Source organism: Schistocerca nitens, chromosome 2 (genome assembly GCF_023898315.1).
Source record: "Schistocerca nitens isolate TAMUIC-IGC-003100 chromosome 2, iqSchNite1.1, whole genome shotgun sequence".
Taxonomy (NCBI): domain Eukaryota; kingdom Metazoa; phylum Arthropoda; class Insecta; order Orthoptera; family Acrididae; genus Schistocerca; species Schistocerca nitens.
The window spans coordinates 1,175,133,084-1,175,159,936 of record NC_064615.1 but is presented as its reverse complement, the minus strand read 5'-3'; the positions used below and the strand labels follow the sequence as shown (position 1 = coordinate 1,175,159,936).

The window sequence follows — 26,853 nt, the reverse complement described above, 5'->3', positions numbered from 1 at the left end:
TCCCTTTTAAAGTAAGTCGTAGAGCCAGCATTGTCTGATGACTTCTCCATTTCTTCTGAGCCGAACCTTATCTTTTCTGACGTCAGCTCTACCACCCTATCTGTTGTTCTCTAGAAAATTAGTATTAGTAGATTGGAAACGTTTGAGCTGTCATATTCACATATTCACATTTGTCAGTATCTATATCTCTGTTACTGGAATTCCTACAATGTCGATTGAGAGCTGACCGAAGAAAGATGAAAGTAATGGGCAGGAGCGGAAATGAGATTAGTGATCAACTTAACATTGGAATTGGGTATCACATTGTGGACGAAGTGAAGGAATTCGGCTACCATGAAATCAAAATAACACATGAAGGACGAAGAAAGAGGACTTAAAAAGGAAACCAGTACAGGTATGGGGCCTGTTCCTGGCTAAAGAAGATTGCTACTATCAAACATCGGCCTTAATTTCAGGAATAAACAATTATATTGTACGTTTGGAGCACTGCACTTCTATGGAGTGAATCATGGGCTATGGGAATACTTGTAAAGAAGAGAATCGAAGCGTCTGACATGCGGTGCGCTACAAGGATGTTAAAAGTTACGTGCACTGGTAACAAACCAGGAGGTTGTCCGCAGAATCGACGAGGAGAGGAAAATGTCTCAGTGTTGTGAGGAAGAAGGGACAGTTTAGTAAGACATGTGTTGAGACATCAAGGAGAAACTCCCATGACATGTGACATAGCTCTAGTGGCTAAAATCTCCAGGTGACGACAGAGATCCGAATACATTCAACAAATAGTAGAGTATGTAGGGAGCAAGTGCTATGCTGACATGAAGGAGAGGAATTCGTGGCGTGTCACATCAAACGAGCCAGGAGACTGAACACTCAAAACAGTCCTCTTGAAGTCAACCGTATTTCAAGTGTGAGACGTAGCTTGCATTCCAAGTGGAATATTTTGATCATACACTATGTGATCAAAAGTATCCGGACATCCCCAAAAACATACATTTTTCATATTACGATGGAAAATCCAGGATGGAATGTAACAATACGAGAGAAGGAAAGTTATATAGCGGAGATACTGAGTCGCGGTAGGCACAATAAAAAGATTCACACATCCATAGCTTTCGGCCATTAAGGCCTTTGTCAGCAGTAGATGCACATTCACACACACACACACACACACACACACACACACACACACACACACACACACACACGCGCGCGCAACTTGCCCACACGTCTGCAGTCTCAGAGTTGAAACTACACTAATTCCCACGCTGTAATTCCGAGATACTATCTACCACGGTAATCTAAGTACAAAAATCATTGCCCCTACTAACCCTACCCTCCGATGATGAACCACGAAAGTGTTTATTTTACTTTATTTCATGTTTTAATCACCAACTTTCCCACACAGAACTGCAAAAAGTGCAGCAACAGGAAGTGTTTTTGAAAATGAAGGAATAAAATTTCACTTATTGCATCCCCACAAGGCACTTACTACCTTTATCCTTAAAATATTGGGATTACATGCCACGGTGTCCTTACTTTGGAAGTTATGCAGATTAACAGTGTTGCTCAGGATCTTATTAGCAGCCGGCCGCGGTGGTCTCGCGGTTCTAGGCGCGCAGTCCGGAACCGTGGGACTGCTACGGTCGCAGGTTCGAATCCTGCCACGGGCATGGATGTGTGTGATGTCCTTAGGTTAGTTAGGTTTAAGTAGTTCTAAGTTTTAGGGGACTAATAACCACAGCTGTTGAGTCCCATAGTGCTCAGAGCCATTTGAACCATCTTATTAGCAACTACTTTTCTTTGCTTATTCACTTGCCAATTAATTTGTACCCTCGTTGTTGCAGGCGTTGGTGTACATGAAAGGAAAAACATCATAAATCACAATATAATACAAATGCTGTATCTTGTACCTCACGTGTTCCTGGCCAAATGTAGTGATTTTTTGTGTATACGTGGCCGTATAGATTGGTTGTAGCGTCAGTGTGGTATATTGTGTTTGTGTGTGTGTGTGTGTGTGTGTGTGTGTGTGTGTGTGTGTGTGTGTGTGTGTGTGTCACTTAACAATATGTGTGAGAACACCTGTGCTGTTAATAACAGCCGGTCACTGTGACCGAGCGGTTCTAGACGCTTCAGTCCGGAACCACACCGCTGCTATGGTCGCAGGTTCGAATTCTGCCTCGGGCATGGATGTGTGTGATGTCCTTAGGTTACTTAGATTTACGTAGTTCTAAGTCTAGGGGACTGATGACCTCATATGTTGAGTTCCATAGTGCTTAGAGCCATTTGAACCATTTGATTTTTTTGTTAATAACACACGATAAGATAACATGAGGCTACGTACAACATATTCACTACAACTCCATTCCACAGGCAAGTAATTTTACTTTTGATATTGTTAAGCGTTTCTACACTACTGGAAATGGAAAAAAGAACACATTGACACCGGTGTGTCAGACCCACCATACTTGCTCCGGACACTGCGAGAGGGCTGTACAAGCAATGATCACACGCACGGCACAGCGGACACACCAGGAACCGCGGTGTTGGCCGTCGAATGGCGCTAGCTGCGCAGCATTTGTGCACCGCCGCCGTCAGTGTCAGCCAGTTTGCCGTGGTATACGGAGCTCCATCGCAGTCTTTAACACTGGTAGCATGCCGCGACAGCGTGGACGTGAACCGTATGTGCAGTTGACGGACTTTGAGCGAGGGCGTATAGTGGGCATGCGGGAGGCCGGGTGGACGTACCGCCGAATTGCTCAACACGTGGGGCGTGAGGTCTCCACAGTACATCGATGTTGTCGCCAGTGGTCGGCGGAAGGTGCACGTGCCCGTCGACCTGGGACCGGACCGCAGCGACGCACGGATGCACGCCAAGACCGTAGGATCCTACGCAGTGCCGTAGGGGACCGCACCGCCACTTCCCAGCAAATTAGGGACACTGTTGCTCCTGGGGTATTGGCGAGGACCATTCGCAACCGTCTCCATGAAGCTGGGCTACGGTCCCGCACACCGTTAGGCCGTCTTCCGCTCACGCCCCAACATCGTGCAGCCCGCCTCCAGTGGTGTCGCGACAGGCGTGAATGGAGGGACGAATGGAGACGTGTCGTCTTCAGCGATGAGAGTCGCTTCTGCCTTGGTGCCAATGATGGTCTTATGCGTGTTTGGCGCCGTGCAGGTGAGCGCCACAATCAGGACTGCATACGACCGAGGCACACAGGGCCAACACCCGGCATCATGGTGTGGGGAGCGATCTCCTACACTGGCCGTACACCACTGGTGATCGTCGAGGGGACACTGAATAGTGCACGGTACATCCAAACCGTCATCGAACCCATCGTTCTACCATTCCTAGACCGGCAAGGGAACTTGCTGTTCCAACAGGACAATGCACGTCCGCATGTATCCCGTGCCACCCAACGTGCTCTAGAAGGTGTTAGTCAACTACCCTGGCCAGCAAGATCTCCGGATCTGTCCCCCATTGAGCATGTTTGGGACTGGATGAAGCGTCGTCTCACGCGGTCTGCACGTCCAGCACGAACGCTGGTCCAACTGAGGCGCCAGGTGGAAATGGCATGGCAAGCCGTTCCACAGGACTACATCCAGCATCTCTACGATCGTCTCCATGGGAGAATAGCAGCCTGCATTGCTGCGAAAGGTGGATATACACTGTACTAGTGCCGACATTGTGCATGCTCTGTTGCCTGTGTCTATGTGCCTGTGGTTCTGTCAGTGTGATCATGTGATGTATCTGACCCCAGGAATGTGTCAATAAAGTTTCCCCTTCCTGGGACAATGAATTCACGGTGTTCTTATTTCAATTTCCAGGAGTGTATATTGAAGTGTACGATAAATAAAAAGCTTGGAAGTGTCTGTATAGACGTAAAATATATTACGAACAGATCAGTGTGAAGCACCTTAGTCGTTTACTTTCAGAAATATCTCAGAGTTGTAATGGAATGTCTTGTAGCCTCTGGTAAAAGTAGCTTTCTGCTGCTGTCTGCACTCATTGCATTTATAAAGTGCAAGTAAGCACAACTTGCATTTACAGAAGCTAGAACTCACGCTTAGCCAAAGGTTATAAGCCTTACTCGAAACGTAATGTCATTCTTCGTTATATCATCACTTTCCACCAGACATTCCTCTTATGCATATTTTCGTAGATTCGCTTGGAGAAACACCTTTTATGCGGTACACTTATTATTAATTCAAACCTGTGCACTCTTTTAACTGTGAATAATATCGTCACTTCAACAAAAGATAACCGTGAAGCGGCAAACACAAGAATCTGTTTTGATATTGACACTCCTCTTTGCAAAATGAATGAAATTAACCTGGCTTTAGTCTGTTTATTCAAGATATTAATTTTAAACCATATCCTTTTGGCTTTACGCCACGTAATCTTGCAGTAATTTAATAAAAACCTGATGTCTCGCAAATGGCGGCCAACAATACCAATTGCAATTCGCACTGTAGCAAGTGATATTAATCAGTGAAAAATGCAGAATTAATTTTTCGTATCTCTAGTGATGCTAATGCTACTGACGTAAGTCGTTTGGTTTTCAATAAAAGAGAACCAGTATACTAATTGTACCCCGTTCTTGTGAAGCTTGTACTTCTGAATCTGACGTGTGCTATTTGACTATGTCTGAAATAAGACGAACGAATGCCAGAAGACGAGTCACTGCCAACTGTATCTATGTTGTAACGAAGATAACGGCTACTCTGAGTTTACAGAGTTCTTATCTACACAGCTGCACATCAGAAATCTTGAGCAGCAAGACGTTCCGTCCACTTGTCAGCTGCTCGTGTCAGTCGCAGCTTCCTGGCGTGATAACAGCTCCCGCTATCTGCTGCTCTCTGCACTGGTTGTGTTTATCAAGTGCTAGTAAGCACAACTTGCATCTGCAGAAGCCGGAACTCGCGCTGAGTCCCACTAGCGTGGGAACGCTGGAACAACAGACAGGGCCAGATCAGCTGACGCTACGACTAATGCTGGACAAGTCGTTGCTACAGATGAGTGCTGTTACTTACGGCGACAGAAAATGATTTCTATTCTCTGTTGCAGTAGCTAGATTTGACAGAGAATACAAAGGAACAGGTACGACAAGCAAGGGCGCGTTTACATACTGCCGTCCTCTGTGCTAATATTGATACGTCTATAGGTGCACCGCATCTGGGGGCGACAATGAATGTCTATACCGTCTCAGCCAATTACTAGGAGTTTCTGGAAGCCTTTCCCTGAGCCCAAAGGCGTAGAATTCTTTCTCTGGCCACCTGGCCTGCTCCTGCTCATAGTGGAAGCCCTTAAGGTTGTTGATCAGGGATCTGTGCTATGACCGTTTGGAGATGTCTGCTTGATTGAGTCCAATGCTCTTTAGGTCATCCTCTGTTCTCTTGAACTGTTTATTATTGAGTTTAGGTCTGTTATTCAGTACATGAAACATATGTTTCCTTACCCGAGTTGCATTCATCTAGAATATATATCCATTGAAGTACAGTCGTCGTTTCCTTACTGACTCAATCAGTCTTTCATCATCCACATGGTACTGTTCTCTCTCTCATTGACTACACTGTCCGAATATTCTCTTAGGGCCCATCATTTTAAGGAAGGATTTTGCTCTCAAACTTTAAGGCAGTCCAGATTTTCTTGTCCTTCCCAAGCATTAGCTTGAAGATACATATTCGGGTTTGATCACTGTGTTGTAGTGAATGAGTGCTGCTTTTGTTGAGATTGACTTCGTCTCGTGTAGAACATGCGTCCAATGGGAAGTAGCCGTCATCTTCTCTCAAGTTGTTGTTGGATTCTTTTTCGTCAGTTTTGCTTTGAACCATTTCAACAAAGTATTTGAAACGCTGTGCTTTTTCTGTTTTACCATACTCTTTCAGGTGATGAGATGCTGTTTGGATGTTGGTTATGTACTTTGTTTTCTCGAAAGAAATTTGGAGGCCATCTTTATCAGCTTCTTATTCCTAAGTAAGTTAACTCACTGTAAGCGAAAACATGCAATAAACAGAAGAGTTACGTGCAATTAGATAGAACCCACAGTACCTGCTTTGTAAACTGATGATCAGTAGCAGTGCCTCAGGCGGAGTGACAAGCAGTGAGGACGTCCTTCGCAGAATCGGCGAGGCAAGAAACACATGGAAAACACTGGTACAAAGAAGGGACAGATTGATAGAGATGTTATGGCATCAGGGAATACATTCCGTGAGCTGAATAGGATAAAACAATAGGGGAAGACAGAGATCGGATTATTCGTAACAAATAATTAAGGATGCAGTCACAATATTTCGTTATGTGACGCCTTATTAGAAGTAATTCCAGTCGCAATACAGTATGCTGCAACTCTTAGCTGTTCTCAACAACCATATGTAACTGAACCATAGCAGTTTCCCAACTGTGAGTATTTACAATTATCAATGTTTCTCTGATGTAACAAGCACTTTTGCACATCTACGGTGTACGTTTGACAAGGACGGAGGTGGCACAGTGATGACACACTGGACTCACGTTCGGGAGGATACCTGTTCTTTGCTTTGAAGTCTTCAGACTTTCCCGGCTATCTGTTTGTAACATTTCCGATAATCAATCTCGGTCGGGTCAGTTTATATTTTTGATCTAACAATTGTGTTGGTGCCGAATACAACAAAATTTCAATGGCCTGTTCTGAGAGAATACAGAGTGACAAATGTTACTGGACAACCTAATCTTTTGGGCATAACTCATTTTGGCCGTATGCAGGGGTATGTGGCACTGTTCTCTACACACATTGACCTACCGGCTAGTACAGCGTCCCTCTAAAGGCCAGATGCACATTTCCAAACTGTGAAACTCGCCTGACCTCGCACGCTGCACTCAAACATGTGAATTCTGTCTCTTCAAGTTTTTAGCACAATTACACTTTGGGAATTTGAGTAAAATAACAAATAAAGAGAAATTAAACCTGGGAGAAGTGAAATGTTCTGTAGTTGCCCAGTGTTCTCGAAATAGGTAATTGTACATTCGTTATTACATCGATAAAAATTCAATGATGGTGCCCATCACATTTCACAGAGCTTGCTCCGATGCGAGTGTGCCGTTACCAGAAGATCAATGCCAACCACAAAACGTCACTCGCCTAAGATATCATGTTTTATAAATACTGCAACACAGCTAATCTAGATTGGCGAAATGCAATTAATCCTCTTTGCAATATTAAGATCTCACACTTCACCCGGATAGGTAGCAATGTGAAGTGCAGTCAATAATTAACGCAACAATTTTCTTTCTCGGCCACACCATCGTTCGTGGTTAGTTCAGGGAGTCTCTTCCATATTAACACTGAGAGGTGGACTCTGTTCCTTGATGTCATATGTCTAATGAGTCTTCGAACGCTTGGAGAAATACAAGTCAACTAAATCTTCTATTTACTGTGTTAACTTCTTAACTAATCATTGAAGCTCCCGTCCAGCTTGCATACAACGACAGTTGCGGCACCACGCTGTAGCCTGCCGTCATTATTGTTGTGTGCTGTCATATTAAGTCATACAGAACGGTCATCATCGCAAGAAGGTCGCGCAAACCTGTCTCATTTCCCGCGTGCCGGCCAGCCTCACACTCCTGCAATGTTGGCACTATTGGAACGTGAAGACACTCTCATCCGAGGTGATCGGCGGGTCACTGTCCAACACCTTGCTGCCCAACTCTGTGTATCTGTTAGTAGGACTGGCACACTCGCCTACAGTTAAGGTACTGGAAGGTGTCTGCGCGCTGGGTTCCTCACCGCCTAACACAAGACCATAAAACGTTCGCGCTTTACGAGGCTGATCGTGACAGGTTTCGCCTAACATTGTCACAGGCGATGAAACGTGGGTTTCAAACTGGAAACAAAACGGCAATCCATGGAGTGGCGCCACACCACTTCTCCTCCGAAGAAAAACATGAAAGCCGCACCCTCAACCGGGAAAGTCGTAGTGATGGTCCTCTGGGACTCTGATGATGGTGTTGTTCTGTTTGATGTCCTCCTTCATGGTGCAACGACCAACACTGAACTTTATTGTGCAGCCCTCAGGAAACTGAAGAAATGACGTCAACATGTCAGCCGCCACAAAAATGGAAACGAACTTCTTTTTCATGACAACACAGGGTCTCACACACGTCTGCGCACTGAAAAGGAGCTCGCAGAACTTCAGTGGACTGTTTCTTCCACTTTAAAGCACGAATACCGCACCTTCCTTCTTCTATCTGTCTGGCCCAATGAAGGATGCACTCCGTGGGAACCAGTACCTGGGTCATTGGCAGATTGTTGATGCAGCGAGTCGTTGGCTCCGACGTGAACCGGTAGGGCGATACCTTGCGACCCTGCATGCTGTCCGAGTAAGGCGGCCTAAGGCCGTCGCATTGAAAGGAAATTATGTTGAGGAAAAGGATATTGTAGTGAGAAGAGTGGGAGACACTATGGTGTATTGGAATCCTGAGTAAAATCAACCTGTTTTCAGGAAATAATTTTTTGCATTTTTTTAATACCCCTTGTAATTTCATTTCCTCCAAGCCAACGAATCCCACAAATTGCTACTCGAGACCAAATGGTCATCAGTTTCGTTTTCTTTTGTGTTTAGGGCCCAAAAACCACTACGGTCATACGTGCCCACGTCAGGACTACAGAACTTGAAGACATAGAGAGAAGTTAAAAACGACTACTCGTTAATCCAAATCCAAGACAGCTAAGAACATGGACGAGGAGAAAGGCAAATTTTAAATGGACTTCGTTACATTGCTACGATAGATAAAAAGTAAAACGCGGTCGATAGCACGCGCATCGTTCGTTAAAACGACCGGTAACTCAGATGGCAAACACAAACGAGAACGTAAGTAGTTGAAAAAAGGGTATTCCATCTGAAAATGGTGGACCGTCAAAGCTAGGGCACAATGAGCACATAATGGTGGGGGAGCACCACTTAACAAATGGCGATGGTTAAAAAGACACTACCCGATACTCAACCGACTTAAAATGATCACGTCGAGAGGGCCGAGAGCATGTCGTCCAAGCCGCAGGGGAAAAGCTTAACAAAGCGGAGCTTGTTCCCATGAAGGGAGGACCAGTGGTGACGCCAAAGTGACACCGCCTGCTGACAGACGGCAACACAGAGATCATCTGAGGGAATGTAAGAACTAGCTGGCTGAAGTACGAAGACTGCAGCCTTGGCAGCAGCGTCAGCGGCCTCGTTTCCTATCAGATCGATGTGACCATGAACCCAAATAAACGTCACAGTGGTTCTATCAAGAGTGAGCAAGTCACAGCTTTCCTGGACCCTTTGCGCTGACGAGTGGACGGTGTAGAGCACACAGAGGCTTTGAAAGGCACAGGGAGTCAGAGCAGGTGACGCAATTGAAAAGCCTGTGTCGCCAGATGTGCTGATACGGGGTGAAGAGTGTTCCGGAAGCCGATAACGAAAAATGTTGGTGCCCATGACGAAGCCACACCCAACAACACGGACCGTGCGAGAGCCATCGTGTACACAAAGGTACTATTGCGAAGTTCCGGGCGACAGTCGTGAAACTGAAGGCAATAGAGGGAGGCTGGAGTAGTGTCCTCAGGAAGCGAATGCAGTGCAAGATCAACACGGGCCGCCGCACGAGGCCAAGATGATGAAGTGTTCACTCATACAGGGAAACTTGCAGGAAGCGTTAAGCTGGCAAAGCATGAACAGAGAGTGAACTCCAGGAGGGAACACAGAAGAGGGACGCGCCCCATACTGGCGATCAAAGGAAAGAAGGAAGTGTGTGATGGGTGGCCACTCATGGCACACAAATGTCATGCATACCTGCTGAGGAGAAAGTCACGGCGGTAGGACAGCAGTAGTTCGCTAGATTCTGCATACAAACTCTCAACTGGGCTAATGTAAAAGGCGCCAGTGGCCTAACGGATGCCACAATAGTGAGACAGCGTAAGAGGGACGGACGTGCCGATGCATAAATGGAACACTCATAGTTCGAAAAGACAAGGGGCCAGTACAAACGGAGGAGGGTGTTTCGATCGGCTTCCCAAGGGAGTACCACTGACGACACGTAGGATGTTGAGGGACTGCATACAGAGAGCTGCCAGGTAACACATGTGGGATGACCAAGAAAATTTCCTATCGAGCTTCAGCCCCATGAATTTTGCAGTTTCAACGAATAGAAGAGCGATGGTCCAAGTTGTAAGGACGGTGCAAGAAACCACTGATCCGCCAGCAGTTCATACAAACGGTTTTGTCAGTGGGAAAACGAAAGCCATTGTCGATGCTCCATGAGTAAAGACGATCGAGACGTCGCTGAAGACGCTCATTGAGACTAGTCGTGGAGAACTGCAACAGATGGCAAAATCGTCAACGAAAAGGGAGCCAGAGATGTCCGACGGGAGAGAGGCCTTTGTAGGGTTAATGGCGATAGTAAAGAGGATGACGCTCAGGACGGAACTGTAAGGCACACTGTTCTCCTGGATAAAGCAGTCCATCAAGGCAGAACCCACATGTACCCTGAAACACGGTCTTTTAAAAATTCCTGAAGGAAACTTGGCATGCGGCCACAGAAGCCCCCACATGTAGAGAGCTTTTTTTTTTTTTGTGGTTTTAGGGCGCACAACTTCAATGGTCATTAGCGCCCTGACTACGTTAAGAATGCACCGCGAGGCACAAGTTTAAAACAACAACTAAAAGGGAAAACACGATAAAAAACAGACTGACAGGCAAAGGATTAAAAAACAGCATCATCAAATGTCCTTAGAGAGGTTTGTCAAATTGATAAAACGAAGAACGCGAGCAGCTGCTCGTGGGTCATCCGCTAAAATGGCATCTAGAGTACATGGCAGGTTAAGATCTAGACGCACTGTGTTAAAATCCGGACAGGACATTAAAATGTGGCGGACCGTCAGCAATTGCCCACATGGGCAGAACGGCGCCGGCGCAGCCGTCAGCAGATGGCGATGGCTGAACCGGCAGTGTCCAATGCGTAACCGGGCCAAAACGACCTCCTCCCGCCGAGAAGGGCGGTAGGAGGACGTCCAAGCCGCGGGAAGAGGTTTCAAGGCCCGAAGCTTGTTGTTTGTAAGTGCAACCCAATCGGCATGCCACAGCGATAAAATGCGCCGACAAATTACCCTGCTACAATCCGACGAAGGGACACAACAAGAAGCTGTCCGAGGCTGGAGGACCGCAGCCTTGGCCGCGGCATCTGCAGCTTCGTTCCCAGGGATACCGACATGGCCAGGGACCCACATAAAGCTAACCGGAGAACCGACGTCCACCAGCTGCTGAAGAGAGCGTTGGATCCGGTGCACGAAGGGGTGAACCGGATACGGATCACTGAGGCTCTGGATGGCGCTCAGGGAATCGGAGCAGATGACATAAGCAGAATGTCGGTGGCGGCAGATGTAAAGAACAGCCTGGTAGAGGGCAAAGAGCTCAGCTGTGAAGACCGAACAATGGCCATGGAGCCGGTATTTGAAACTTTGTGCCCCGACAATAAAAGAACACCCGACCCCGTCATTGGTCTTTGAGCCATCTGTATAAATGAAGGTCATATTGATGAACTTCGAACGAAGTTCAACAAAACGGGAGTGGTAGACCGAACCGGGGGTAACGTCTTTTGGGAGCGAGCTGAGGTCAAGGTGAACGCGGACCTGAGCCTGGAGCCAAGGTGGCGTGTGGCTCTCGCCCACTCGAAAGGTTGCAGGGAGTGAAAAATTAAGGTGTTGAAGGAGGCGACGAAAGCGAACTCCAGGGGGTAGCAGGGCAGAGACATACAACCCGTATTGACGATCGAGAGAGTCGTCAAAAAAGGAACGATAAGACGGGTGGTCGGGCATTGACAGTAGCCGACAGGCATACCGACAAAGCAGTATATCGCGCCGGTAGGTGAGTGGCAATTCGCCAGCGTCAGCATGAAGACTCTCGACGGGACTAGTATAAAACGCTCCGATCGCAAGTCGTAAATCCGATGTTGTATGGAGTTGAGGCGGCGTAAGATGGATGGCCGTGCAGTGGAGTATACGAAGCTCCCATAATCCAGCTTGGAGCGGACGATCGACCGATATAGACGAAGCAGGACGGTTCGATCCGCTCCCCACGACATACCACTGAGAACACGGAGGACATTTAAAGAACGGGTACAACGGGCAGCCAAATATGACACATGTGGAGACCAGCTAAGTTTCCTGTCACATGTAAGACCTAAAAATTTTGTTGTCTCCACGATTGGGAGAGCAACGGGACCGAGTCGTAAGGACGGTGGGAGAAACTCTTTGTAGCGCCAGAAGTTAATACAGACCGTCTTCTCGGCAGAAAAACGGAAGCCATTGGCGACACTCCAGGAGTAAAGACGGTCAAGAGAACGCTGAAGACAGCGCTCCAGGACACGTGTACACTGCGCGCTGCAATAGACGGTAAAATCGTCCACGAAAAGGGAGCCTGATACATCAGCTGGGAGGCAATCCATTATTGGATTGATCGCGATGGCGAAGAGAGCGACGCTCAAAACTGAGCCCTGTGGCACCCCATTCTCTTGGCGAAAGGTGTCTGACAGGACAGAACCCACACGTACCCTGAACTGTCGATCCATTAAAAAGGAACGAATAAAAAGAGGGAGGCGACCGCGAAGGCCCCATGTATGCATGGTGCGGAGAACGCCCGCCCTCCAACAGGTGTCGTAAGCCTTCTCCAAATCAAAGAACACAGCCGCGGTCGGGCGCTTCCGCAAGAAGTTATTCATAATGAAGGTCGACAAGGTAACCAGATGGTCAACAGCAGAGCGGCGCCTACGAAATCCACATTGTACATTGGTAAGTAGGCGTCGAGACTCGAGCAGCCAAACCAATCGAGAGTTAACCATTCGCTCCATCACTTTACAGACACAGCTGGTAAGCGAGATGGGTCGATAACTGGAAGGCAAGTGCTTGTCCTTCCCCGGCTTAGGAATCGGGACAACAATAGACTCGCGCCAGCATGCGGGAACATGTCCCTGAATCCAGATGCGATTGTAAGTACGAAGAAGAAAACCTTTACCCGCAGGAGAAAGGTTCTTCAGCATCTGAATATGAATAGAATCAGGCCCTGGAGCGGAGGACCGTGATCGGCCAAGTGCGTTTTCGAGTTCCCGCATGGTGAATGGGGCATTATAACTTTCACGATTTGAGGAGCGGAAGTTAGGTGGCCTAGCGTCCTCTGCCTGTTTGCGGGGGAGGAAGGCAGGGTGGTAATGAGCGGAGCTCGAAACCTCGGCGAAAAAGCGGCCGAAGGCATTGGAGACATCCTCAGGGGCCACAAGGACGTCATTCGCGACCGTCAAGCCAGAAACTGGTGAGTGGACCTTAGTGCCAGATAGCCGGCGCAGGCTACCCCAGACAACAGAAGGAGTAAAACTGTTGAAGGTGCTTGTGAAAGCAGCCCAGCTGGCTTTCTTGCTTTCTTTAATAATACGACGACACTGTGCACGTAATCGTTTATAATTGATACAATTCGCCACTGTAGGGTGGCGTTTAAAGGTGCGTAAAGCACGTCGACGAGCACGTAAAGCGTCTCTACATGCTGCGGTCCACCAGGGGACCGGTACGCGACGTGGAGAAGAAGTAGGGTGAGGGATGGAATATTCAGCAGCAGCGAGAATGACTTCCGTGAGGTGTGCGACCTGACGATCGCAGCTTGTGAAGGTTTGATCCTGAAAGGTCGCCCTGGAAGAGAAGAGCCCCCAGTCTGCTTTGGAGATGGTCCAACTAGATGAGCACGGAGAGGGGGTATGCTGCAGGAGATGGATAACACACGGGAAGTGGTCGCTAGAATATGTATCAGAAAGTGCATACCACTCAAACCGGCGTGCAAGTTGGGGAGTACATATAGAAAGGTCTAAATGGGAATAGGTGTGAGATGTGTCCGAAAGAAAAGTAGGGGCGCCAGTATTGAGGCAGACAAGATTGAGCTGGTTGAAAAGGTCTGCTAACAGGGAGCCCCTCGGGCAGGATGCTGGAGAGCCCCAAAGGGGATGGTGGGCATTGAAGTCGCCAGTTAACAAAAATGGTGCAGGTAGCTGAGCAATAAGTTGCATCATGTCTGCCCTGGTAACGGCAGATGACGATGGAGTGTAAACGGTACAAATGGAAAATGTAAAAGTGGGGAGAGTAATGCGGATGGCAACTGCCTGCAGGCCGGTGTGCAACGTGATGGGATCGTAGTAAATATCATCCCGGACCAGCAACATAACCCCTCCATGAGCCGGGATACCTACCACAGGGGGTAGGTCAAAACGCACAGAGGTGTAGTGTGCCAAGGCAATTTGATTGCATGGGCGTAGCTTCGTTTCCTGGAGGGCTACGACGAGCGGACGGTGCAAGCGGAGCAGCAACTTCAAGTCCTCTCGGTTGGAGCGAATGCTGCGAATATTCCAGTGAGTAAGTGCCATCGTAAGAAGAAAAGGAAGATGAAAGAAGGGGTCACCTCGAAGGCCGCTGAGGGCCTGGCTTCGAGCGAGCACTGCCGCCGCTATCAGTAGGCGGACAGTCATCGTCCATTGGGTCTATAGGTTCATCGGCCATCTTGGGAAGATGGCCGGGAGGGGGAGCTTCCTCCGCCGGTGAACGGCCAGATGTTCGGCTACCAGCGGTGCGGCCAGGCGAAACGGATGACGGCCTGGGGCGGCAACCGCTGGGTGGCGCAGGAGAAGAAATGCGCCGTGGCGGAGAAGGAGAACTGTGCTTCCTATGAGCCTTCTTGGAAGGACGTTTGGTGGAAGTACCGGTCGAAGGCTGGGAGGTCGAGGTACGTAGGAAGTCTGCACGGGACGGTTCCTTCTTGAAGGCCCGTGCATCAGACTTCTGGGTCTTCGTCTTAGCAGAAGCTGATGAAGGGGCTGGTGTCTGTGGGGTGATGGGACGAAGAGGAGACGTCGACCGCGCGATCTTAGCACTGGCCGAACGGACGACCGTGGTGCTGAAGGTCAGATCTCATGTCTGGGTTGCCACCTCCCTGGTAGTCCGAGGAGAGGCGAGGACAGTACTGTATTTCCCCGCTGGGAGCAGCGTGGGCTTCCTACTAGCCAATAGCTTGCGAGCAGCCGAGGTGGACACTTTCTCTTTGACCCGAATTTCTTGGATACAGCATTCTTCCTTATAGACAGGACAGTCGCGGTAGGATGCGGCATGGTCACCCTGACAGTTCACACAACGAGGAGACGGAGGTGGACAGTCACCCTCATGGGCATCCCTGCCACAAGTGACACATTTAGCCGCATTGAAACAAGACTGTCGAGTGTGATTGAAACGCTGACACTGGTAGCAGCGCGTAGGTGTCGGGACATAGGGGCGAACAGAAATAACCTCGTAGCCCGCCTTGATGCGCGATGGCAGCTTAACACTATCGAAGGTCAAGAAAAGTGTCCGGGTCGGTACAAGGTCATTGTTGCCCTTTTTCATGACCCTATGGACAGCCGTCACGCCCTGATCAGCGAGGAAAGATTGAATCTCCTCGTCAGTCAATCCGTCGAGGGAGCTAGTATAGACTACAACACGAGACGAATTCAAAGTTCGGTGAGCCTCCACCCGGACAGGGAACGTGTACAGGAGTGTGGCCCGAAGCAGTTTTTGTGCCTGAAAGGCGCTCTCAGTTTCTAGTAATAAGGTACCGTTACCCAACCTGGTACAAGATTTGACAGATCCGGCTATGGCATCTACGCCCTTCTGGATAACGAAAGGGTTGACAGAGGAAAAATCCTTTCCGTCCTCAGAGCGAGAAACGACGAGGAACTGTGGGGCAGCGGTAGTACTTTTGTCACTGGTGGCTGGTCATGTTTCCGTTTTTGGGCAGAAGTCGAGAGAGATGGAGTGAAATCCATTGCGGAGGAATCCCCCATGATTGCCAGCGTCTCCGATGGCGCGCTCCTTCCTTGTGGGGACCCTCTCAGAGGGCACTCCCGCCTTAGGTGAATGTTTACACCTCAGGTCACACCTCCCAAGAAACAGACGGAGGGACCAATCGGCATGGTCAGAAGGTATCAGCTCAGGCCTCCCTGGGCCTGGCCTTTACCAGGGGGTACGTGCGTGCCTTACATGTCTACCCAGGGCGGGGAATTACGCGTTACCCCGTCACCGGCTACGCATGCGAACGCGTGGGTCGGCCTTCAGGCACGCACAGGGAGGAAGGAAGAAGAGGAAAAAGAAGAGAGAGAGGGAGACAGAGGACAGACTGTCTCAAACGCCGAGGCGGAGACTAGAGAAGGCAGGGAGAAGAAGGCAAGGAGAAGAAGGCAGCGAGAAGGCAAGTAGAAGAAGGGAATGAGAAGGCAAGGAGAAGAAGGCAAGGGAAGGAGTAAGGAAGACAGTGAGGTGGAGAAGAGCAAAGAAAGGAACCAACCAAAGGAAGGAAGAAACGAGAAGCGAAAAAGCAAAATGACCGCAAATAGAGGTCGTGGAACCGTCCGTCTCCGGACGCAGGCGCTAACGACCCCCTTGAGGGGGTGGGACTCCTTTTAGTCGCCTCTTACGACAGGCAGGAATACCTCAGGCCTATTCTAATCCCCGGACCCGCAGGGGGGTGGTGTAGAGAGCTTGGAGGATACCAGTCCCTACACAGGTTGTTGTAGGCTTTCTCAAGATCGAAAAACACGGCCACATTTTGAGATTTCTAAAGAACACTTCATGACAAGTGACGAGATGCTCAACTGTGGAACGGCATGCTGGAAATCCACACAGTGCAGTGGTCAGTAAATTGCCGGATTCGATCCACCATACTAGCTGGGCATGAATCATACATCCCATCACCTTGCAAACACAGATGAGAGAGATGGTGCAGTAGCTGGAAGAAAGGCGTTTGTCCCTGCTGGGCATAGGTTGGATACCATAGTCGCTTCACACCATCAACTGGGAAACGTGCCCTCTGCCTAGATGCATTTGTATGTATGAAGCAGAAAGTGCTTTCCTGCAAGGAGAAGGTGCTGCAACATCAGAATGTGAACTTTGTCTGGCCCTGGGGAAGAGGACCGGCATCGAGCATGATCTAGCTCCCTCATAGTAAACGTGGCATTGTAGCACTCAATTCTGAGAAAAGAAGGGACCAGCTGAGCCTCCTGCGCTCGTTCCCGACGGAGGAAGGCAGCGTGACAGTGGGATGAGTTTGAATGGCGGCCCAAGGTCTTCGAGATAGCAATAGGGGCCATGACGACAAAGTCTGTTATTGTCAAGGCCGGAAATTGGGGAACCGTTGGTGGCTGGGCCATACAACGGAAGACAGAGAGGAACTGTTAAAAAAAACTAGTGAATGAAATCCAGCAAACTTCTTTGCTGTCCTGAAGAATGCGACGTCACTGCACGCAAATGTTTATAATGAATTCAGTTTGCTTGCCATTGTAGGATGATGGTTAAAATCACGGAGTGCATGTCTCCTCGCGCGAATGACGTCGCAGCACGCCTCAGTGCACCAAGGGATCAGGAGATGACATGGTGAATAGGAAGAGCGAGGAATAGAACGTTCTGCGGCGGTAAGAATAACGTTTGTAAGATATTTCACCTGCCCATCACAACTGGGGAAATGCTGTCGTCGAAGGTCGCCACAGAGGAGTAAAGCCTCCAGTCATCCTTAGTAATCCACTATTTGGGTGTGCACTTAGGTGGGTCAGGAGTCAGCTAACAGGTAGAACACGGGAAATGGTCGTTCGATTATGTGTCAGAATGGAGCACTCGAGAAGGTGGGGAAGCTGGGCTGTGCAGAAGAGTAGGTTCAAATGTCTATGAAGGAACATGAGTGCTCCTGTGTTAATGGAGAGGTTAAGTTGACCGACAAGGTCGGCCAAGAGGGCACCTTTCGGACAGGTTATGGGAGAACCGCAAGGAGGATGGTGCACATTAAAGTCACTGGTCAGCAGAAAGGGGTGAGGTAGCTGCCCAATAAGATGGAAAAAGTCTCCCCTGCTGACATCAAATGACGGAGGGATGTACACGGTACAAAGGGAAGATATCAAGTGAGGAAGGAAAAGGAGAACTGCCACAGATTGAAAGTGGGTAGTCAGGGAGATGTGTTGACTATGAAAGTCAATGCGGTCGTCGGGTCGAGGGGGGGGGGGGGCAGAGGTCGTAACAGACAAGAAAAAGTAGCGGTGCAGTCTGCGGCACCTTGTCACGGCTCACGGTTCGGAGGTTAGAGTCTCGAGTCTTCCCTCAGGCATGGGTGTATGTGTTGTCCTTAGCGTGAGTTACTTAAAGCTAGTTTAATTTGTGTGTAAGCCTAGAGTCCGATGACCTTAGCAGTTTGGTCCCACAGAACATAACCTTACCAGACCAGGAAGAAATGCGAGAGCTCAAAGAGATCGTGAGAAAAGCAATTTTGTTTCTTGGTGGCAGAGAACACGCGGATGATGCGATTCTAAAAGCAGCCATAAATTCTCGTTGTTTGATCGGAGGCCATGGACGTTCAATTGAAGGAGAGCTGTAACAAGGAAAGGGGAGGACGGAAAAATGGAGGTGTGTCACCTTAGCAGCTGCCAAGTCCCAGCCTTCAAAGACAGGGCGCAGAGGCAGAAAGATCCTGCTCCACGAGATCTACAGAGGCGTCAGATTCCCCCTCTGTCGATCTGCGCAGTCCAAAACAGACAAACGGTTGGCGTTGCACACCGGAGACATGGAGGTCGGCCGACCGAGGATATCATGTGGCGACAGCATCAAAGAGGACCTCCGAACGAATGAAGGAGGTGACAGTAGGATTTCTTTCACTTTTTGGAGCCTTTCCGGTTGGCAGAGGAAGACTCAGAAATTTTTTGGCTGGAGGGACGTAGGAATTCGTCGCAGGTGTACTACATCTGTCCTTTCCAGCTTTCCAGTAGTGTAGCAGGTGGCGTCACCTCGGGAGACTAATGTTTGACAGCTTGTTGCACAGCTGCAGAGGAGATGGCGATGCTACCATGACACTGGGCGAATTCACAACCGCAGTGATGAATTTGAGGCCACATGTCTGCGTAGCCATGTCCTTCATGGAGCGAGATGTAGCAAGAACACTATTGTAAATGCCAGATGATAAAAGACAGGGTCGCAACTAGCCACCAACTTGCGAGCGACCGGGTGATGGACTGATTTCTTTGCCCAGATCTCCTGTATAGACAGCTCATCGAGATACACCGGACTATCTCGAGAGCAGGTGGCATGGTCGCCATTGCAGTTGATACAGCGGGGAGAAAGAGGCGTATAATCTCCCTCGTGCAAGTCGCTACCACAGGTTAAACGTTTGGCCGTGTGTCGACAAGGCATTCGACCGTCGTTGAAACGATGACACTGGTAACAGTGCATCGCTTTCAGAATGTGCAGTCGGACTGTGATAACTTCGTAACCTGCCCTTATCTTGGATGGAAAAAGTGTGAAAATGAGTGCATGTGGGCAGAATGGTTGCACTACTTTTTTCATCACCCAATGGACGGCAATGACATCCTCGTCAGACAGGTACGTTAGGATTTCTGCTTCAGTCAGACCGTCGACCAGATTGGTGTAAATAACACAATGGGAAGAATTCAGAGTCCTGTGGGCCTCAACAGAAACAGGATGGCTGTGGAGAAGAGAAGTGGCAAGCACTTGTGCTTGGGAATCAGAAATAGTCTCCAAAGGCAATGTGGCATTGCGTAAACGAGAGCAGTATTTTACAGGGCCAGCAAGTCCATGAACTCCTTTCTGAATAAGAAACGGATCTACCGTCGCAAAGGACTGACCGCCTTCAGTACGTAAAGTCACGAGGGACCATGGTGCAGCTGGGAGGATATTTGAATCAGGAGCTTCAGTCCATTTTCGTTTGGTAGACACTGACTCCAAAGAGGCTGACTGGCTCATTGCGAGAAAATCCCCCATGATTGCCAGCATCTCCGATGGTGCATTCCATCCGACTGGGGGTCGCCCATCAGAGGGCCTTAGACGATTGTTCACATCTCAGGTCACACCTCATAGTGCAGTTGAGGTGCAACCCTCAGCGCACAATCGTCCTGTTCAACTTCCATGCCACTTCCCTCGTAACAGTGGTGTGTCGCCCCCTGCTCATAATCCTTGGAGCCAGTGACGCCATACACTACAGTTTATCAAATACTAGTTGTGTCTGTAATTATTTCACACTCTACGACTTACATACCTGAAGACAAACTCTGAACACACGAGGAAATCTCTACGATCCACCACAATCAAATGGAAGGTGAACAATTTTTCCTCTCAGCTCGGTATGCTGACCGACTCCTCTACAGGACCGAAAGTGAATGGGTATCCGACTCCAATAACTCCATCTTTTACTTCGGGTCCTTTCTCTGTATCCCTGCACCCGGTGCTATCCTTTTCAGGCCCTCTTGGCTTCATCCACCTTGCTGAGTGGCCATGTTGGTGGCAGACGTCGGCACCTGCCCCCTAACGGGCTATCCAGCCTCCCGCCGCATCCAAGTCAATTCTGATTGGCCTTCTTAATTAAAACTTCTCCATTCTAAACACATCGATCCTATCGCTATTTTTACTGTTCTTAGTATAACACAATACTGCTTCATTTAAAGGATCTTTCAACTAATTGCCTTTCTTAATTATCTTTCTTTCTTGTCTCGTTTGTTGATTATCAGCTTAAGTATGCACAGTGTAATGACAGCACACTGACACATCTCACCCTGCTTCAACTGTTCTTAAACATTCCATGTGTTTGGAAACGCTACCACAGACTAAATGAATCGTCGGTATGGCGGCTAGGTAGGAATCTTTTCACCACAAACATATTTCACAAATTTTTCATTGTTGATTTTTGTTTTTTACCGTTTATGCTAATTCTGCTTTTATATCCCCACTAAGCAGAGACTGTATTACTTGCCATCTGATCAAAACATTTGTTACAACAAATTTTCTGACTCTCATAATCTAAGTAGCTTCTAGATCTAATGCTAATACATGACCTATTGATAGTGTAGCTTTATTATATATGCACTTTTCACTTCTACAATTCCCTTTATTCACTTTCTCATGCACATCACCACTTTGTGGACATAATTGGGAATGGAGTCTTTTTGTCCAGTTTGAGGTCTGCTATATTGAGCAAATTCAGGGGGAAAACGCCGACTGCTGCATCACACTAAGGCCCCCATCTCTTTCCACCCTTCTGAAATGGTCCATGCCAATCCCTACTTGTTGGATCTCTTTCCAAACATTGGCCATTACAATGTCTAAATTTGTTTCCCCATAGTGTCAGACCGCCTCCTATCGTCTTAAACCTTCACCGTTTAGCGCCAACCTTGAATCAGATAACTAGTCTGTAACGACAACTGTACATATAATAATTTTTTTCTTTATGAATTTCGATAAATTAGTGTGAACAATGTTTGATTTCATTTATTTCTCTTTTCGTGTCGTGTTAAAGAAACAGTGAGCAACTTTTGTAATGAATATTATTATTTATGTTAGATTTCAAATAATGTGATAATCAAAAGAAAGTGTACTATTGTTAAAACTATTGTAAGATGTGAAAATTGTAATTTAAACACTTGGTCCATACGTAGGTAATGCAGTAGGATATGTGTAGTAGAAAACCTGTGGTGAATACCGTACCTGTAGGGGAGCGGGAAAAGGTGGAGGCAGGCGAGCGCGGGAAAACGCACACTGGGCGCGGTTCGACACAACGGGCTAAGTAGTCAGTCGGAGGCGAGCATCAGTAAGAGTCGGAGTTGTGAATCGGTCAGAGGAACACGTACTGTACCGAGGCGGCTACCCAGGAAAAGTGGATTCCATTGAGCCTCGGATGCACCGATTCCGGCGACTACTTGGCATGGCTATATTCTGAGGCACAAAGTTGGAAAGATTACGACGCTAAGAAGATGGAAAGTGCCAATGTAGTGTAAGCCTTAGCCGTGCTTGTATGTGTGCCGTGCTGCCCGCTATCTCGCTGCCCGCCAACCGCCGCACCGACTTGCACAGGTCAAACATTTATTTCATCTTTAGGAGTGTATCTGTGTGGACCAGTGTCAAAATGTTTCTTACTGTTCAATAATAACGTGACTTTTACCAGAATTGCTTTAGCCATGACTTATCCTGATCACTGACCTAGACAGGATCCTTACCTCGTATTGTGCAACCCGAGTATCCTGAACTGAAAGCTTAAAAATCAGTGTTAATAAGAATTATCAGTAGATCAATCTACGTTATAAAGAAGTTTTACAAAGTCTGTGTGTTATTGTAAATGTTGGTAAAGAACAAAAGTATGACTAAATTGGAAGAGAGTTGTTTGAATTGAGTTAGCGATGCTATTTAATTAATTTGAGACAGAACTAATGACAGTTAAATTATTCAGAAGTAAGACAAAGGAGTAGTTATTCATAGATTGATAATTTTGAGTGTTAATTTGCTTTCAGTACTTAACAGTTTCAGTATAACGACCATAACAGTTTCAGGCCCCCCCCTCCCCCTTCTCTTGTCCATTCTTTCAAACCTTGAAATGTGTTGATCAGATTTGACCAGTAAAGTTAAGTTCTAGGTTAATCCTAAGTGTATTAGTGTTGTTTTCCAATGTTAATAGTGACATTGTATGTGTGCTTTCAAAACTGCTTATTCTAGGAAAATCTATGCCCGATTTCAGTCTGATCAATATACAGAATGCAATTCGTAGTAATCATTGCTGTGTGGTGTTGTGTGAATTTAGCTCGTCCAAATTAGTAAAAAACAAAAAGAGAAAACTTTAGTTCAGTGGATTTTTCTGGTGCCAAACTTTGCCGTATAACGCATCTTCACTACGGGTTACTATGCTTGTACATGCACCCAATTGTACAAGGAAAAACTCACTCATTGCCTAAGTAGGCTGGCGACCGAATTATTAATTTACGGTAGCATCTACTGTGTGTACTTCTTGTCCATGCGAAAGAGTAATTATACTTTACATTTGCTTGATGCATCACTGTAGCTATTGACTGAATACAAGTCCGATCTTGCTTCTATTAGGTACACGCGGTCAAATTATGTACTAAAATCCTTGTTTGTAAGGTGAAGCCCGTGAACTTATTACAGTACAGGCTTTATACAGCTAACGTACGTCCGATTAAGGGCGGTAGCGTTACAAGTCTTAACTTATTTGGTAATCTGGGCCTTAATGCTCAATTTACTCCACACCTGCAAAATGTTGGAAGCTTTTCTGTACATCATCCATACATCCACACACATAAATTCAAGCATTTCGTTACCATTTCTTAAGGTATATTACGGTTGTCCTAATTGCTGCACAACACACCTTTCGGACCATATAACTCTTCTTTCCCTTGTATTTCTAAATATATATATATCCTGTTTTAGCTTATTTATTCTTATGCCGGCAGTCATGACTGCTCAGTCTTTGTTAACACATATGTTAACTCTGAAGGTCTACTTCTTTTAACTTGCAAATTTTTCTCTTCTCTTGTGCTCAAGGCACAACAGTCCAATTCACATTGGTTATTGTTAAGCTGTTTAATTTCGTCTGGCCCATTATCAAGCCCAACTTTTGTTATATACTTTTCTTCATACTGTACTAGATATCTGTAGCATTTTTATCACTAAATTGAAAACAATTACATTGTGTTCACTTTAGCAACACCGCCTCATACTTCAGCGTTCACATCTTTCTTACGCCATTACAAAACTTTCAACAACTTAACCTTAGCACTTATTCATTCGTTCAGTTCCGGTGTTTACGCTACTCGTTTACTGGGTTAGCCAATTATATAATTCTGTACTTTGACATTCCGAGATAACTCTTCATTCCATATGTCCTTCCTGGAAAGTTTCGTTGACGTTTTTCAGTACCAATCTTTAGTTCACGGAATTGACTCGCATCAGCCTGTTTTCTTATTTTGGTCTCAAATGTAGATCGATGACGCATTGAGAAATGTCTTCCATTTCTATGATCAAAAGAGAGATAATAGACCACAGAAGAGACTAGGACCAGAAGGTTAGAATGGCTCCAGATAGCTGAAGTACACACAGTTGCACTGCTATGAAGTTTCTCGAACAGTGAGAGGCACCCTACACTTTTTTCCCCTACTAGGACAACTTATCGTCTACTCTACTCAATTTCTCTCTCTCACTTTCATCTTTCCACAATATGGTTTCAGTACTGTAATGTCCACATAGCTCTTCTGCTGCTCTTTAAACTCTCAAGAGATTGAACTTTATATTTTTCAGTTCTTTTTCGTGATTATTTTTGGCCGTTTGTATTATGTTCAGGAGTTCCCTTAACTGGCTCACTATTGTGATAAGAATGGTACCACTACTGCTATTCCTTCAATATGCATTTTCACTGAACATAATTCACAATTGACCTCACAATGATATACATTTAAAAAATCTGTGCCAACCATCTGGCTTACACTGAGCATAGTAATTATGAGGAATGTGTTATCCGCTAATTCATCCAGAATTGGCGTAAATAATGTCAGTTCATGATGAACAGTCTTGGACATATTTATTATAGCACCTAAAATTTTTATGTCGGAGGCTGGCCCTTCTCAAAGCTAAAGTAGCTCATTATCTAACATTAACTGATGTTCGTTTTCGGAATCTTTCTCGAACAAAAACTTAAATGTAACATCACTTTCTATTATTGGCACTACCTTACCTGTTTTTCCTGCTGGTGCTAATTTTCTCATTCATTCTTTGTAAATATTTTCGTTCTTGCCAGTTGGAACACGTGATTTTTAAACCGTAAATCTCAAACATGCTGACTCATTGAACCTTTATTGTTTCCTCTTTTCTGTATCATTGGTGTTTGCTCTGCAAACAGCCTCGCGATTCTGAACACATCAAAGCCTCCAGACCCTTGTATTTCTTCAGCGTCTCTAGCATACCCCTTGTATTGGCCACGTCTGCTACCGTTTCACGCGCTTTCTAATTTGTTTCACGACAATCCACGTCAAGGTTACTTCCTTTTCCGAAGACTGCTAATTGTGCTGGTGGACTGGCTGTTCGGCCTACTATTCCCCAAACCGTGGCTGCATCTCGCCGCCAAGGTCGTGTGTGGCCGCTGCTGGCCGAACTATGAACTCTCGCATTCCGTACTGATTCCCTGCCAAATTTTCATTACATAATGGGACCTCAGAACGCTCTGCCACTGGTCGATCCCGCATGGAGACACTATTTAGCTTAAAGTGTCATCACGAACATGCTGACTACCATTTCCCAATTCTTCCCCATGCAGTAAAACATTCTGTCGACAGTTACACACGCTACGCGAGAGCCTTGTGTCACACATAAGCTGCGCGTCCTCTCATCATGGCGACATGTTACCTGAGTGCTGTCTCTTCCATGCAGATGTTCGACCCACTATAGGAAACTCACGCTGATGTCCCCAGATGTAGCTCCCAACGTTCGTTCTGTGCCTGTGGCGAATAATTAAGTAGCCATAATGCAATAATTCTATTTTATTCGCTTTCACCAAATTTTGCAGTATTCCCTCATAGTACTGCGATCTGCTTGATATCTGCTGCCGCTCCAGACATCCACTAGCAACTTCCTTTGAATTTTTCTACACCTAGAGTCTTGAAAAAACTCGTTCATAAATAGGCGTCGCAAGTGGGACGAACAATGATGTCGTGCACCTGAAACATAAGATTTTATGTGATGAGCGTCTAGTAAATTGCAGACACATAATATATTTTTCTTTCTCACTGTTTTTAGTGACCTTCTCAACAATCACTCACCTACCTAACTGGCAAATTTTTCCAGTTAAGTATTAGCATTATTTACGTGATAAGGAGATTTTGAGTGTCAGGCAGTAGGAATGACAAGACAGCAGACAGCCTACCTGCACACGCGGATGTTGTGACAGCATGTAAACAACAGCTTCTGCGATGTCTTCCGATTCCAGACAGTTAAATTTGTCGAATATTTCTGAAGACCACTTTTCTTTTCCGTCAAGGATTTCAGTCCTCACAAGCGCAGGAGAAACAGACTGTGAGAAGAGAAGCATTAATAATTATTTCCTTGTGAGTTTCTTCAACTTATCAGAAAAGGGGCAGCAATGTACAAATAAGTACTTCGATTAAAATGACTTCGTGAGTGACGTTCAATTGAGCCAGCCAGCAGCCAACTTCAGTTCTTTTTCGAGCGATAAGTGCTCCTTGTATTGCCTGTTTTACAAGTACAGGCAGACGACTTTGTAAGGCGTATAGCAGCACGACAGTAAAACTGTCTCCAGCCTTTGCAACTGTAGTCAAAGCTATTTTATTGAAACTACGGGAATAATAAACTGCCACGATAGGTAAACAGACAAAACTTTATGAACTCTCAATCATAACACTATTATAGTATTCATATAATTACACGGAACTTCACCGAAAACGTAAATAATTCGAGAAAAAACTGATTGCATCCTGTTCAATCTGACAGTAGCAGAACAGTGCAGTAATTATTTATGAACATTTCAAAAAGAAGACTAAAGCCCAAAAGAGTCGGTTGACTTACAGGAAATCCCAATTACTGTGAAGCATCTCCACTCACCCCGACGCGAATTTTGCTCTTTCTGGCGACCAGGTCCTTTCTCAGTCCTTCAAGGAGTACCCTCACCGCGTGCTTGCTGGCACTATACATAGCTCCATCACTGGCAATCGGCGGGAGGTGGCCCCCAATGCTGAAAAGAAAAAATAAATACCTAGTGTTATGGTCTAAGACATACCTTTCATGACACAAAAATCAGTGTGGACATTTCTCGATATGCCTGCTTATTTCACTGAGCAATGCACGTAACAATGTACAAAACAGCTTCATAACGTGCTCACGTAAGTTCTATAAAAGCTAATATTGCATTGTATTCCAAGTACAGAGCGTAGTGAGCTAATGAAGAAGCATAATAAGTAAAAAAAAAAAAAAAGAAATGCTTACGTCTTTCTACATTACATTA

General features: G+C 46.6%; 1 protein-coding gene across 4 annotated transcripts in view; it reads right to left on the bottom strand.

The window, feature by feature from the left end:
• Positions 1 to 26,853, bottom strand: part of LOC126237512 (farnesol dehydrogenase-like) — a 269,788-nt gene that overhangs the window by 199,688 nt on the left and 43,247 nt on the right. Inside the window, exons 4-6 of one of the 4 annotated variants that reach the window (XM_049947674.1) lie at positions 26,454 to 26,583; positions 25,759 to 25,905; positions 25,361 to 25,552 (exon numbers count right to left, since the gene is read on the bottom strand). The exons of 2 other annotated variants lie outside the window; for them this stretch is intronic. In XM_049947674.1, coding sequence (XP_049803631.1) covers positions 25,508 to 25,552; positions 25,759 to 25,905; positions 26,454 to 26,583 — 322 coding nt within the window. In that variant the 3' untranslated portion in view covers positions 25,361 to 25,507. Of the gene's footprint in view, positions 1 to 25,360; positions 25,553 to 25,758; positions 25,906 to 26,453; positions 26,584 to 26,853 lie in introns of those variants that run through there. One more of the 4 variants, XM_049947680.1, reaches the window with a different exon arrangement.